Source organism: Salvelinus alpinus, chromosome 3 (genome assembly GCF_045679555.1).
Source record: "Salvelinus alpinus chromosome 3, SLU_Salpinus.1, whole genome shotgun sequence".
Classification (NCBI taxonomy): domain Eukaryota; kingdom Metazoa; phylum Chordata; class Actinopteri; order Salmoniformes; family Salmonidae; genus Salvelinus; species Salvelinus alpinus.
In genome coordinates, this window is record NC_092088.1 from 5627030 (window position 1) to 5643874 (window position 16845).

At 47.9% G+C, this 16845-nt stretch overlaps 1 protein-coding gene across 1 annotated transcript in view; it reads left to right on the forward strand.

The window, feature by feature from the left end:
- The window catches only part of sptlc3 (serine palmitoyltransferase, long chain base subunit 3), a 117853-nt gene that overhangs the window by 51890 nt on the left and 49118 nt on the right, over positions 1–16845 (forward strand). Inside the window, exon 6 of the mRNA XM_071391327.1 lies at positions 11212–11305. Coding sequence (XP_071247428.1) covers positions 11212–11305 — 94 coding nt within the window. The remainder of the gene's footprint in view (positions 1–11211; positions 11306–16845) is intronic.

Below are 16845 nucleotides of genomic sequence, written 5' to 3' on the forward strand. Positions count from 1 at the left end.
CTACCCTCTAGTCTCCTCTGGCCAACAGGCTACCTTCTAGTCTCCACTGGCTATCTGGCCAACAGGCTACACTCTATTCTCCACTGGCTATCTGGCCAACAGGCTACACTCTAGTCTCCACTGGCTATCTGGCCAACAGGCTACACTCTAGTCTCCACTGGCCAACAGGCTACCCTCTAGTCTCCACTGGCCAACAGGCTACCCTCTAGTCTCCACTGGCCAACAGGCTACACTCTAGTCTCTACTGGCCAACAGGCTACCCTCTAGTCTCCTCTGGCCAACAGGCTACCTTCTAGTCTCCACTGGCTGTCTGGCCAACAGGCTACCCTCTAGTCTCCACTGGCCATCTGGCTACCTTCTAGTCTCCACTGGCTGTCTGGCCAACAGGCTAACCTCTAGTCTCTACTGGCCAACAGGCTACCCTCTAGTCTCCTCTGGCCAACAGGCTACCTTCTAGTCTCCACTGGCTGTCTGGCCAACAGGCTACCCTCTAGTCTCCACTGGCCATCTGGCCAACAGGCTACCCTCTAGTTTCTACTGACCAACAGGCTTCCCTCTAGTCTCCACTGGCCAACAGGTTACACTCTAGTCTCCTCTGGCCAACAGGCTACCTTCTAGTCTCCACTGGCTGTCTGGCCAACAGGCTACCCTCTAGTCTCCACTGGCCATCTGGCTACCTTCTAGTCTCCACTGGCTGTCTGGCCAACAGGCTAACCTCTAGTCTCTACTGGCCAACAGGCTACCCTCTAGTCTCCTCTGGCCAACAGGCTACCTTCTAGTCTCCACTGGCTGTCTGGCCAACAGGCTACCCTCTAGTCTCCACTGGCCATCTGGCCAACAGGCTACCCTCTAGTTTCTACTGACCAACAGGCTTCCCTCTAGTCTCCACTGGCCAACAGGTTACACTCTAGTCTCCTCTGGCCAACAGGCTACCTTCTAGTCTCCACTGGCTGTCTGGCCAACAGGCTACCCTCTAGTCTCCACTGGCCATCTGGCTACCTTCTAGTCTCCACTGGCTGTCTGGCCAACAGGCTAACCTCTAGTCTCTACTGGCCAACAGGCTACCCTCTAGTCTCCTCTGGCCAACAGGCTACCTTCTAGTCTCCACTGGCTGTCTGGCCAACAGGCTACCCTCTAGTCTCCACTGGCCATCTGGCCAACAGGCTACCCTCTAGTTTCTACTGACCAACAGGCTTCCCTCTAGTCTCCACTGGCCATCTGGCTACCTTCTAGTCTCCACTGGCTGTCTGGCCAACAGGCTAACCTCTAGTCTCTACTGGCCAACAGGCTACCCTCTAGTCTCCTCTGGCCAACAGGCTTCCCTCTAGTCTCCACTGGCCAACAGGCTACACTCTAGTCTCCACTGGCCAACAGGCTACACTCTAGTCTCCACTGGCCAACAGGCTACCCTCTAGTCTCCACTGGCCAACAGGCTACCCTGTAGTCTCCACTGGCCAACAGGCTACCCTCTAGTCTCCACTGGCCAACAGGCTACACTCTAGTCTCCACTGGCCAACAGGCTACCCTATAGTCTCCACTGGCCAACAGGCTACCTTCTAGTCTCCACTGGCTGTCTGGCCAACAGGCTACCCTCTTGTCTCCACTGGCTATCTGGCCAACAGGCTACCCTCTAGTCTCCACTGGCCAACAGGCTACACTCTAGTCTCCACTGGCCAACAGGCTACACTCTAGTCTCCACTGGCCAACAGGCTACCCTCTAGTCTCCACTGGCCAACAGGCTACCCTCTAGTCTCCACTGACCAACAGGCTACACTCTATTCTCCACTGGCTATCTGGCCAACAGGCTACACGCTAGTCTCCACTGGCCAACAGGTTACCCTCTAGTCTCCACTGGCCAACAGGTTACCCTCTAGTCTCCACTGACTATCTGGCCAACAGGTTACCCTCTAGTCTCCACTGGCCAACAGGTTACCCTCTAGTCTCCACTGACTATCTGGCCAACAGGTTACACGCTAGTCTCCACTGGCTATCTGGCCAACAGGCTACACTATAGTCTCCACTGGCCAACAGGCTACCCTCTAGTCTCCACTGGCCAACAGGTTACCCTCTAGTCTCCTCTGGCCAACAGGCTACCCTCTAGTCTCCACTGGCCAACAGGCTACCCTCTAGTCTCCACTGGCCAACAGGTTACACTCTAGTCTCCACTGGCTATCTGGCCAACAGGCTACACTCTAGTCTCCACTGGCTATCTGGCCAACAGGCTACACTATAGTCTCCACTGGCCAACAGGCTAACCTCTAGTCTCCACTGGCCAACAGGCTACCCTCTAGTCTCCACTGGCCAACAGGCTACCCTCTAGTCTCCACTGGCCAACAGGCTACCCTCTAGTCTCCACTGGCTATCTGGCCAACAGGCTACACTCTATTCTCCACTGGCTATCTGGCCAACAGGCTACACTCTAGTCTCCACTGGCTATCTGGCCAACAGGCTACACTCTAGTCTCCACTGGCCAACAGGCTACCCTATAGTCTCCACTGGCCAACAGGCTACCCTCTAGTCTCCACTGGCCAACAGGCTACCCTCTAGTCTCCACTGGCTATCTGGCCAACAGGCTACACTCTAGTCTCTACTGGCCAACAGGCTACCCTCTAGTCTCCTCTGGACAACAGGCTACCTTCTAGTCTCCACTGGCTGTCTGGCCAACAGGCTACCCTCTAGTCTCCACTGGCCATCTGGCTACCTTCTAGTCTCCACTGGCTGTCTGGCCAACAGGCTAACCTCTAGTCTCTACTGGCCAACAGGCTACCCTCTAGTCTCCTCTGGCCAACAGGCTACCTTCTAGTCTCCACTGGCTGTCTGGCCAACAGGCTACCCTCTAGTCTCCACTGGCCATCTGGCCAACAGGCTACCCTCTAGTTTCTACTGACCAACAGGCTTCCCTCTAGTCTCCACTGGCCAACAGGTTACACTCTAGTCTCCTCTGGCCAACAGGCTACCTTCTAGTCTCCACTGGCTGTCTGGCCAACAGGCTACCCTCTAGTCTCCACTGGCTATCTGGCCAACAGGCTACACTCTAGTCTCTACTGGCCAACAGGCTACCCTCTAGTCTCCTCTGGCCAACAGGCTACCTTCTAGTCTCCACTGGCTGTCTGGCCAACAGGCTACCCTCTAGTCTCCACTGGCCATCTGGCTACCTTCTAGTCTCCACTGGCTGTCTGGCCAACAGGCTAACCTCTAGTCTCTACTGGCCAACAGGCTACCCTCTAGTCTCCTCTGGCCAACAGGCTACCTTCTAGTCTCCACTGGCTGTCTGGCCAACAGGCTACCCTCTAGTCTCCACTGGCCATCTGGCCAACAGGCTACCCTCTAGTTTCTACTGACCAACAGGCTTCCCTCTAGTCTCCACTGGCCAACAGGTTACACTCTAGTCTCCTCTGGCCAACAGGCTACCTTCTAGTCTCCACTGGCTGTCTGGCCAACAGGCTACCCTCTAGTCTCCACTGGCCATCTGGCTACCTTCTAGTCTCCACTGGCTGTCTGGCCAACAGGCTAACCTCTAGTCTCTACTGGCCAACAGGCTACCCTCTAGTCTCCTCTGGCCAACAGGCTACCTTCTAGTCTCCACTGGCTGTCTGGCCAACAGGCTACCCTCTAGTCTCCACTGGCCATCTGGCCAACAGGCTACCCTCTAGTTTCTACTGACCAACAGGCTTCCCTCTAGTCTCCACTGGCCAACAGGCTACCTTCTAGTCTCCACTGGCTGTCTGGCCAACAGGCTACCCTCTAGTCACCACTGGCCATCTGGCCAACAGGCTACCCTCTAGTTTCTACTGACCAACAGGCTTCCCTCTAGTCTCCACTGGCCATCTGGCTACCTTCTAGTCTCCACTGGCTGTCTGGCCAACAGGCTACACTCTAGTCTCCACTGGCCAACAGGCTACCCTGTAGTCTCCACTGGCCAACAGGCTACCCTCTAGTCTCCACTGGCCAACAGGCTACACTCTAGTCTCCTCTGGCCAACAGGCTACCTTCTAGTCTCCACTGGCCAACAGGCTACCCTCTAGTCTCCACTGGCCAACAGGTTACCCTCTAGTCTCCACTGGCCAACAGGCTACACTCTAGTCTCCTCTGGCCAACAGGCTACCTTCTAGTCTCCACTGGCTATCTGGCCAACAGGCTACACTCTAGTCTCCACTGGCCAACAGGTTACCCTCTAGTCTCCACTGGCCAACAGGCTACACTCTAGTCTCCTCTGGCCAACAGGCTACCTTCTAGTCTCCACTGGCTGTCTGGCCAACAGGCTAACCTCTAGTCTCTACTGGCCAACAGGTTACCCTCTAGTCTCCACTGGCCAACAGGCTACCCTCTAGTCTCCACTGGCCAACAGGCTACACTCTAGTCTCCACTGGCCAACAGGCTACCCTCTAGTCTCCACTGGCCAACAGGCTACACTCTTGTGTCCACTGGCCAACAGGCTACACTCTAGTCTCCACTGGCTATCTGGCCAACAGGCTACACTCTAGTCTCCACTGGCTATCTGGCCAACAGGCTACCCTCTAGTCTCCACTGGCCAACAGGCTACACTCTAGTCTCCTCTGGCCAACAGGTTTCCCTCTAGTCAGTCTGTTCTGCTGATGTGTGTCCGGTAGTGGTACTCCATCTGTCCTACTCTTGTCCTTTCAGCAGAGTTAATACCTGACTGGTGCCCCAACCAAAGCTTGATCTTCACCCCTCTAACAACACCGCTGATTATCCCAGGCTACACCCAGGCTACACCCAAGCTACACCGAGGCTACACCGAGAGCTCTGTGTCATTTAGTTTGAACCAGATGAACTTGACTTTATACATGGCCTGATCAGAATGACAGATTTTTTATTTTTTTATTATTTTTATAAATGTAAATACAATTTCATCCACATTATAAAAACTCAACTAAACTTAACATCTATAGACCCTGGTCTACAGTAGTCCACTACCCTATAGACCCTGGTCTACAGTAGTCCACTACCCTGGTCTACAGTAGTCCACTACCCTGGTCTACAGTAGTCCACTACCCTATAGACCCTGGTCTACAGTAGTCCACTACCCTATAGACCCTGGTCTACAGTAGTCCACTACCCTATAGACCCTGGTCTACAGTAGTCCACTACCCTATAGACCCTGATCAACAGTAGTCCACTACCCTATAGACCCTGGTCTACAGTAGTCCACTACCCTATAGACCCTGATCAACAGTAGTCCACTACCCTATAGACCCTGGTCTACAGTAGTCCACTACCCTATAGACCCTGGTCAACAGTAGTCCACTACCCTATAGACCCTGGTCAACAGTAGTCCACTACCCTATATTACCTGGTCAACAGTAGTCCACTACCCTATAGACCCTGGTCAACAGTAGTCCACTACCGTATAGACCCTGGTCTACAGTAGTAGACTATGTAGGCAGTACATTAATAACCCCAGTACAGTACAGTAATAACCCCCGTACAGTAATTACCCCCGTACAGTAACCCCCGTACAGTACGGTAATAACCCCCGTACAGTAATTACCCCTGTACAGTAACCCCCGTACAGTAATTACCCCCGTACAGTAACCCCCGTACAGTACGGTAATAACCCCCGTACAGTAATTACCCCTGTACAGTAACCCCCGTACAGTAATTACCCCTGTACAGTAACCCCCGTACAGTACGGTAATAACCCCCGTACAGTAATTACCCCTGTACAGTAACCCCCGTACAGTACGGTAATAACCCCCGTACAGTAATAAACCCCGTACAGTAATAACCCCCGTACAGTTCAGTAATAACCCCCGTACAGTACAGTAGTTACCCCCCGTACAGTACAGTAATAACCCCCGTACAGTAATAACCCCAATACAGTACAGTAATAACCCCCGTAACCCAATTAATTCAAATCTTAATTAAACATAACAGTAGCCAGGGGCATGCAGGCAGGGGCAGAGGGAGGCAGAGGGCAGTCTGGGCACACACACACACACACACACACACACTCACTGTCAAAGGCAGTGATCAGCGGAGGAGGGCAGGGGACCACTCCAGGGCCTGATTACCCCATGCTCTGCTCTGCTGGCACACAAACCCAGCTAATGTATTTAATTAATAAATGCATTTCTTTTGGTGGCGATATTGCGTGGCACCAGCCCAGCTCACACGGAATGGCCAGGGGTTACTGTGGGAAACGTAGCAGTACAGCTGTCACTGATTGGACTGGATGGGAGGAGACGCTTTGGGGTATTAGTGACAAGGACGAGGTCATCGGGCTGGTTTATGCATCTCAAATGGTTGAGTAGCCCTAGGAGGCAGGCATAGACGGCCATGGCTTCCCCCTGCAGGGACTGTCTATATTACCAGGCTAGGTCTCTGTCCACAGGGACTGTCTATATTACCAGGCTAGGTCTCTGTCCACAGGGACTGGCTATGTTACCAGGCTAGGTCTCTGTCCACAGGGACTGGCTATATTACCAGGCTAGGTCTCGGTCCACAGGGACTGTCTATATTACCAGGCTAGGTCTCTGTCCACAGGGACTGTCTAGCAGCACCAAGCTAGACAGGTCTGACTACAGTACCCAGCAACACCAAGCTAGACAGGTCTGACTACAGTACCCAGCAACACCAGGCTAGACAGGTCTGACTACAGTACCCAGCAGCACCAAGCTAGACAGGTCTGACTACAGTACCCATCATCACCAAGCTAGACAGGTCTGACTACAGTACCCAGCAACACCAGGCTAGACAGGTCTGACTACAGTACCCAGCAACACCAGGCTAGACAGGTCTGACTACAGTACCCAGACCACCAGGCTAGACAGGTCTGACTACAGTACCCATCAGCACCAGGCTAGATTGGTCTGACTACAGTACCCATCATCACCAGGCTAGACAGGTCTGACTACAGTACCCATCAGCACCGAACTAGACAGGTCTGACTACAGTACCCATCAGCACCAAACTAGACAGGTCTGACTACAGTACCCATCAGCACCGAACTAGGTCTGGTCACCAAACTAGACAGGTCTGACTACAGTACCCAGCAACACCAGGCTAGACAGGTCTGACTACAGTACCCATCAGCACCAAACTAGACAGGTCTGACTACAGTACCCATCAGCACCGAACTAGGTCTGGTCACCAAACTAGACAGGTCTGACTACAGTACCCAGCAGCACCAAACTAGACAGGTCTGACTACAGTACCCAGCAACACCAGGCTAGACAGGTCTGACTACAGGACCCAGTAGAACCGAACTAGGTCTGGTCACCAAACTAGAGTGGCAGCTGTTGTACCAGGGACAGGCCTACTGAACTGGTCCCCCGGGACAAGCCATGGAAGCCTCTCTGACCTACCTATCTATCCCTGGCTGCCACTGAGACACATTCATCATTTAGCCCAAGTTGAGACAGACAGACTAATGTTTAATCAATAAGGCATGAGAACCCGGGAACTATCGTGTGAATAACTCCCGATTTAAGGGTTGTTCTTAGGCCTGAGGCGAAACTAAGCAGGGTGTCTGTCACGATAAATCTGGATTCGATGCTTTTATAAAATGGCTGCCAACATATTAAATAAAGATTAACAACAGGTTTTCATTAATGATATTTTACTGAGTAAATTAGTTTTATTTCATCCTTCCACCAGATTATATCGTTTGGGCAAAAGCCAGTTGTTATTTCTGAAGTTGCTAACCAAACAGCCTGGTCTGTAGTTGCTAACCAAACAGCCTGGTCTGTAGTTGCTAGCCAAACAGGCTGGTCGGTAGTTGCTATGCCAAACAGGCTGGTCGGTAGTTGCTATGCCAAACAGGCTGGTCGTTAGTTGCTATGCCAAACAGGCTGGTCTGTAGTTGCTATGCCAAACAGGCTGGTCGGTAGTTGCTATGCCAAACAGGCTGGTCGGTAGTTGCTATGCCAAACAGGCTGGTCGGTAGTTGCTAGCCAAACAGGCTGGTCTGTAGTTGCTATGCCAAAAGGCTGGTCGGTAGTTGCTAGCCAAACAGGCTGGTCGGTAGTTGCTAGCCAAACAGGCTGGTCGGTAGTTGCTAGCCAAACAGGCTGGTCTGTAGTTGCTAGCCAAACAGGCTGGTCGGTAGTTGCTAGCCAAACAGGCTGGTCGGTAGTTGCTAGCCAAACAGGCTGGTCGGTAGTTGCTATGCCAAACAGGCTGGTCTGTAGTTGCTATGCCAAACAGGCTGGTCGGTAGTTGCTATGCCAAACAGGCTGGTCGGTAGTTGCTATGCCAAACAGGCTGGTCTGTAGTTGCTATGCCAAACAGGCTGGTCGGTAGTTGCTATGCCAAACAGGCTGGTCTGTAGTTGCTATGCCAAACAGGCTGGTCTGTAGTTGCTATGCCAAACAGGCTGGTCGGTAGTTGCTATGCCAAACAGGCTGGTCGGTAGTTGCTATGCCAAACAGGCTGGTCAGTAGTTGCTAGCCAAACAGGCTGGTCGGTAGTTGCTAGCCAAACAGGCTGGTCGGTAGTTGCTATGCCAAACAGGCTGGTCGGTAGTTGCTATGCCAAACAGGCTGGTCGGTAGTTGCTATGCCAAACAGGCTGGTCGGTAGCTGCTATGCCAAACAGGCTGGTCGGTAGGTGCTAGCCAAACAGGCTGGTCGGTAGTTGCTATGCTAAACAAATCACCGACGTGTAGCTAGCTAGCAGAGGTAAAATGATGACGAGAGACAAGAAATAAGAAATAATTATTTTTTTATATAATTTATAAATAGGCAACAACCAGATTAGCGAGTCCATAGGATAGCTATCGAGGCTAGCTAGGCTACTTCTCCCTTTGCTAAAGCTAACACACAATCACATGAAGCAGATGAAATGACTGCAAACTGTGTATTTTCCCTTGTTTTTCCCCCCCTTATTTTCTATTGCCATTTCCTTGGATATATCTGTCACGTTCGTCGTAACATTTAAGTGAGGAGGACCAAGGCGCAGCGTGATAACAATACATTCTTCTTTAATGAAGACGAAACGAACACTATACAAACTAATCAAAACAACAAACATGAAGCTATACAAACAATAAGTGCAGACACTGGCAACTTACACATAGACAATCACCCACAACCTACCTAATGACTATGGCTGCCTAAATATGGCTCCCAATCAGAGACAACGATAGACAGCTGTCTCTAATTGAGAACCAATCTAGGCAACCATAGACTTACATAAACACCTACAATGAACACAACCCCATGAACTCTACAAACACCCCCTAGACAATACAAACACCCTAGACGAGACAAAAACACACCAACATCCCCCATGTCACACCCTGACCTAACTAAAATAATAAAGAAAACAAAGATAACTAAGGCCAGGGCGTGACAATATCCTATTATAATGATCCTGATAAATGAATGTTGCCTTGCTCAGAGAAGCTGTCACTCGTTATCGTTCATATGCATGGGTACGGTGGAGAGATTACAAACAAATAAACATGTTACACAGGTCGGAGAGGCAGACCGTTACGTTTAAATGCATGGTTACGGTGGAGAGATTACAAACAAATAAACATGTTACACAGGTCGGAGAGGCAGACCGTTACGTTTAGACAAACCCCAACTGTTGCAAACCAATGCTGGGGAAGGAGCATGGGGAAATATTGTGTAAATGCTTAGGGGAGATTCGGTTTATAAATTGCCTGGCTGGGCTATGGGACAGTGAATGCGTGTTGATAACTCAAATGGAATTTACCCCGGGATTGTGGTGAATAACTCCCTACTGTCAACCAATCAGCATCCAGGGTTCAAACAACACATTTTTATAAAGGACGATGAACCCTAGTTAAAATGTAGATTTCCTAAATAGACATATCCCGAAAGTAACGGCTATTCATGTGTAATTACATGATTCTGACATGCAAAAACTTGGTATATTTGGAAAGAAGACATCTGGGAGATTATGAGGGAATGATCAGAAGATAGATAGGAGTTACATAGTTCAGAATACACAAGATCAAGCACACACAAAATAACCGTTTTTTAAAATGTTATTTTTCATCTTTCATTGACAAGCTATACGTGAATTATTGATTCCCAGAGCTGGAAACAAATCAGATGGCTTCCACAACATGTGAACAATATCAGAAAAAAATCTATACAGCAACAACAGACTACACCTAATCTATACAGCAACAACAGACTACACCTAAACAATACAGCACCAACAGACCTGGGACAACAGACTACACCTAATCTATACAGCACCAACAGACCTGGGACAACAGACTACACCTAATCTATACTGCACCAACAGACTGCACCTAATCTATACAGCACCAACAGACTACACCTAATCTATACAGCACCAACAGACCTGGGACAACAGACTACACCTAATCTATACAGCACCAACAGACTACACCTAATCTATACAGCACCAACAGACTACACCTAATCTATACAGCACCAACAGACCTGGGACAACAGACTACACCTAATCTATACAGCACCAACAGACTACACCTAATCTATACAGCACCAACAGACTACACCTGATCTATACAGCACCAACAGACTACACCTGATCTATACAGCACCAACAGACCTGGGACAACAGACTACACCTAATCTATACAGCACCAACAGACTACACCTAATCTATACAGCACCAACAGACTACACCTAATCTATACACCACCAACAGACTACACCTGATCTATACAGCACCAACAGACCTGGGACAACAGACTAGACCTAATCTATACAGCACCAACAGACTACACCTAATCTATACAGCACCAACAGACTACACCTACTCTATACAGCACCAACAGACCTGGGACAACAGACTACACCTAATCTATACAGCACCAACAGACCTGGGACAACAGACTACACCTAATCTATACAGCACCAACAGACCTGGGACAACAGACTACACCTAATCTATACAGCACCAACAGACCTGGGACAACAGACTACACCTAATCTATACAGCACCAACAGACTACACCTAATCTATACAGCACCACCAGACTACACCTAATCTATACAGCACCAACAGACTACACCTAATCTATACAGCACCACCAGACTACACCTAATCTATACAGCACCAACAGACTACACCTAATCTATACAGCACCAACAGACTACACCTAATCTATACAGCACCACCAGACCTGGGACAACAGACTACATCTAATCTATACAGCACCAACAGACCTGGGACAACCGACTACACCTAATCTATCCCTGTGTTGCCTGTTCTTGTTTCCAGGGCTGTCTGATTCTGAGTGATGAGCTGAACCACACCTCGCTGATCTTGGGGGCCAGGTTGTCAGGGGCAACCATCTGGGTGTTTAAGCACAACAGTAAGTAGATGTACTCTCAAATTAAAGTACTCAAAACGCAACACATCTCTCTGCTTCAAAACGCAACACATCTCTCTGCTTCAAAACGCAACACATCTCTCTGCTTCAAAACGCAACACATCTCTCTGCTTCAAAACGCAACACATCTCTCTGCTTCAAAACGCAACACATCTCTCTGCTTCAAAACGCAACACATCTCTCTGCTTCAAAACGCAACACATCTCTCTGCTTCAAAACGCAACACATCTCTCTGCTTCAAAACGCAACACATCTCTCTGCTTCAAAACGCAACACATCTCTCTGCTTCAAAACGCAACACATCTCTCTGCTTCAAAACGCAACACATCTCTCTGCTTCAAAACGCGACACATCTCTCTGCTTCAAAACGCAACACATCTCCCTGCTTCAAAACGCAACACATCTCTCTGCTTCAAAACGCAACACATCTCTCTGCTTCAAAACGCAACACATCTCTCTGCTTCAAAACGCAACACATCTCTCTGCTTCAAAACGCAACACATCTCCCTGCTTCAAAACGCAACACATCTCTCTGCTTCAAAACGCAACACATCTCTCTGCTTCAAAACGCAACACATCTCTCTGCTTCAAAACGCAACACATCTCTCTGCTTCAAAACGCAACACATCTCTCTGCTTCAAAACGCAACACATCTCTCTGCTTCAAAACGCAACACATCTCTCTGCTTCAAAACGCAACACATCTCTCTGCTTCAAAACGCAACACATCTCTCTGCTTCAAAACACGACACATCTCTCTGCTTCAAAACGCGACACATCTCTCTGCTTCAAAACGCGACACATCTCTCTGCTTCAAAACGCAACACATCTCTCTGCTTCAAAACGCAACACATCTCTCTGCTTCAAAACGCAACACATCTCTCTGCTTCAAAACGCAACACATCTCTCTGCTTCAAAACGCAACACATCTCTCTGCTTCAAAACGCGACACATCTCTCTGCTTCAAAACGCGACACATCTCTCTGCTTCAAAACGCGACACATCTCTCTGCTTCAAAACGCAACACATCTCTCTGCTTCAAAACGCAACACATCTCTCTGCTTCAAAACGCAACACATCTCTCTGCTTCAAAACGCGACACATCTCTCTGCTTCAAAACGCGACACATCTCTCTGCTTCAAAACGCAACACATCTCTCTGCTTCAAAACGCAACACATCTCTCTGCTTCAAAACGCAACACATCTCTCTGCTTCAAAACGCAACACATCTCTCTGCTCCAAAACGCAACACATCTCTCTGCTTCAAAACGCAACACATCTCTCTGCTTCAAAACGCAACACATCTCTCTGCTTCAAAACGCAACACATCTCTCTGCTTCAAAACGCAACACATCTCTCTGCTTCAAAACGCAACACATCTCTCTGCTTCAAAACGCAACACATCTCTCTGCTTCAAAACGCAACACATCTCTCTGCTTCAAAACGCAACACATCTCTCTGCTTCAAAACGCAACACATCTCTCTGCTTCAAAACGCAACACATCTCTCTGCTTCAAAACGCGACACATCTCCCTGCTTCAAAACGCGACACATCTCTCTGCTTCAAAACGCAACACATCTCTCTGCTTCAAAACGCGACACATCTCTCTGCTTCAAAACGCAACACATCTCTCTGCTTCAAAACGCAACACATCTCTCTGCTTCAAAACGCAACACATCTCTCTGCTTCAAAACGCGACACATCTCTCTGCTTCAAAACGCAACACATCTCTCTGCTTCAAAACGCAACACATCTCCCTGCTTCAAAACGCGACACATCTCTCTGCTTCAAAACGCGACACATCTCTCTGCTTCAAAACGCAACACATCTCTCTGCTTCAAAACGCGACACATCTCTCTGCTTCAAAACGCAACACATCTCTCTGCTTCAAAACGCAACACATCTCTCTGCTTCAAAACGCAACACATCTCCCTGCTTCAAAACGCAACACATCTCTCTGCTTCAAAACGCAACACATCTCTCTGCTTCAAAACGCAACACATCTCTCTGCTTCAAAACGCAACACATCTCTCTGCTTCAAAACGCAACACATCTCTCTGCTTCAAAACGCAACACATCTCTCTGCTTCAAACACAACACATCTCTCTGCTTCAAACACAACACATCTCTCTGCTTCAAAACGCAACACATCTCTCTGCTTCAAAACGCGACACATCTCTCTGCTTCAAAACGCAACACATCTCTCTGCTTCAAACACAACACATCTCTCTGCTTCAAAACACATCTCTCTGCTTCAAACACAACACATCTCCCTGCTCAAAACGCAACACATCTCTCTGCTCCAAAACGCAACACATCTCTCTGCTTCAAAACGCAACACATCTCTCTGCTCAAAACGCAACACATCTCTCTGCTCAAAACGCAACACATCTCTCTGCTTCAAAACGCAACACATCTCCCTGCTTCAAAACGCGACACATCTCTCTGCTTCAAAACGCAACACATCTCTCTGCTTCAAACACATCTCTCTGCTCAAAACGCGACACATCTCTCTGCTTCAAAATGCAACACATCTCTCTGCTTCAAAACACATCTCTCTGCTTCAAACACAACACATCTCCCTGCTCAAAACGCAACACATCTCTCTGCTCCAAAACGCAACACATCTCTCTGCTCCAAACACAACACATCTCTCTGCTCAAAACGCAACACATCTCTCTGCTCAAAACGCAACACATCTCTCTGCTTCAAAACACATCTCTCTGCTTCAAACACAACACATCTCCCTGCTCAAAACGCAACACATCTCTCTGCTCCAAAACGTAACACATCTCTCTCTGTTTTGTGGGGGGAAACTCATTCTGATTGGCTGGGCCTGGCTCCCCAGTGGCTGGGCCTTTGCCCTCCCAGGCCCACCCATGGCTGCACCCCTGCCCAGTCATGTGAAATCCATGGATTGGGGCCTAATTTATTTATTTCAATTGACTGATTTCCTTATATGAACTGTAGGGAAAATCTTTGAAATTGTTGCACGTTGGGCTTATATTCTGGTTTACTGTAGACAGCTTCTCTCTCTTAGAGAAAATGGTGCTATCCTCTCCCGAGGTGTCCAATGTATTCTTTGTTTGGCTGTGTGATGTTGTTGGGTAGAAACATGGTTGAAATTGGGACTTTATTACCTATGGTTTTGGCCAGGGCTCTGTAGGGAACAGGGTACCTTTCAGGACTCAGCCATCATCTCCCTCTCAATACAGTCGACAAGACAGAGGAGCTTATCTGACGTCTGCTGTAAACCCTCTGTCTGTAATATGCCCTGATTGGTACAAGCAGAACCAGTTAATTAAGGGGGCTGCCCTCAGGGCCTCAGAGCAGCCTCACAGCAGACCTCTCCTCGCAGGGCCCAGGGCTCTGACTGAGCTGAAGCCTCAGGCTCTCCCCTCCCCCCTCCACTACCATATCTCTTCCTCATCCCTGTCCATCCAACACTAGACTGTCTGAGTGAGACACAGGCTGAGATTCAATACAGTTGACACATGGTTCTACTACTGAAGTGGCCATTTGTTAAAGTTTAGTCTGGCAGCAATGGGACTTTTTTTTAAATTATTATACATGCCATAATGTTTACAATGTGTGCTTCACAATGCCCCATTGGATTGAATTGGTGTGTAAACGTTTTGGTCCACTGGCCACTGTGGCAAGTAGATAAAAAATATACCAGCCACTCAGATTTTTACCAGTCAAAATATTTTTTTTCTTCATAATTATTATAATTAAAACATAAAATGTAATAGCATGCTTTTTGTTTGAAAAACAATATATATATTACTACACTCAACAAAAATAAAAACGCAACATGCAACATTTTAAAAGATTTTACAGAGTTACAGTTCATATATGGAAATCAGTCAATTGAAATTAATTAATTAGGAGACAATCAATGGATTTCACATGGCTGGGCAGGGGCACAGCCACGGGTGGGCCTGGGAGGGCATAGACCCACCCACTTGGCAGCCAAGCCCCGCCAATCAGAATGCATTTTTTCCCCACAAAAGGGCTTTTTTTTTTACAGACAGAAATACTCCTCAGAACCCCCACCCCTCCTTTAGTGTAGAACGAAGTAGTGGGGTATATTGCTGAATTTCATTTCATTTTTTTTGTCACCTGCGTCATTTATTAACCAATGTATGTTCAAATAAGTAATTTAGATACAATAGTAAAAACCAGATAAAATTTATTTATTTTTTAATATAAAATACAGCTGAACATCAACAATCATCCAGCCTGCCACAAAACCCTGAGTGATACGGTTTATTTATTACAGATCAGGTCTAAGTAAATATATTTCTACTAAATATAGTAGAAATATAGAAACATACAAATAAAACCAGGCGAACAATGACTCAACGTTTTTTATTTTTGTGGGGGAGCGATCCATGCTCAATCAAACACAATCATTAGTTGGGACAAACATTTTCAGCTGGTCCTTTTTTAAAGGGGACAGGCCGTTACCGTGGTAACTCGGACACTCGTGTTTTGTCTGTGATGGGAGAAGAAGAAAAAAAATCTCTAACTGCGATGACTTCCTAGCAGCGACTCAAACTAACATTGAAACAACAACCAATAGCGTTAGAACAAAACGATGCAACTAACCAGAATAAAGTCTGACTTTTAGTAGTAGTCTTTCAGGTTAATTCGACCAACGTCTACAATGTGGTCTTTGGATAAATAAACTAAAATGTTCCCAGATGCTGTGTGTGGCCACCCGCCAACGTGGCTGGTGAAATAGACATTCTTATCCAACAATGACAAAATCTACCTGCATATGGCGGATGGCGGGTGTTCATTTCCAGCCCCGCCCATCACCTAGTCTGAGAGGTTAGACTCCAGGGTGAAGGTGGCCTGTCTCTGTCTGTTTGTCTCTGTGTGTGTAGTAAACTGTGTGTGTCTCTCTGTGTGTGTTGTAAACTGTGTGTCTCTGTGTGTGTAGTAAACGGTGTGTGTGTGTGTGTGTGTGTCTGTGTGTGTCTGTGGGTATGTGTAGTAAACTGTGTGTGTAGTAAACTGTGTCTCTCTCTGTGTGTATAGTAAACGGTGTGTGTGTGTGTCTGTGTGTGTCTGTGGGTGTGTGTAGTAAACTGTGTGTGTAGTAAACTGTGTCTCTCTCTGTGTGTGTAGTAAACGATGTCTCTCTCTGTGTGTGTAGTAAACGGTGTGTGTGTGTGTGTCTGTGTGTATCTGTGGGTATGTGTAGTAAACTGTGTGTGTAGTAAACTGTGTGTGTAGTAAACTGTGTGTGTAGTAAACTGTGTGTGTAGCAAACTGTGTGTCTATGTGTGTGTAGTAAACTGTGTGTCTATGTGTGTGTAGTAAACTGTGTGTGTAGTAAACTGTGTGTGTAGTAAACTGTGTGTCTATGTGTGTGTAGTAAACTGTGTGTCTCTCTCTGTGTGTAGTAAACTGTGTGTGTCTCTGTGTGTGTTTGGCACTGTTACTTTAAGTATCAGATAATGAAATATATGTAGAACTGATTAAATGATGTAACATATATTTGTATTATTTCC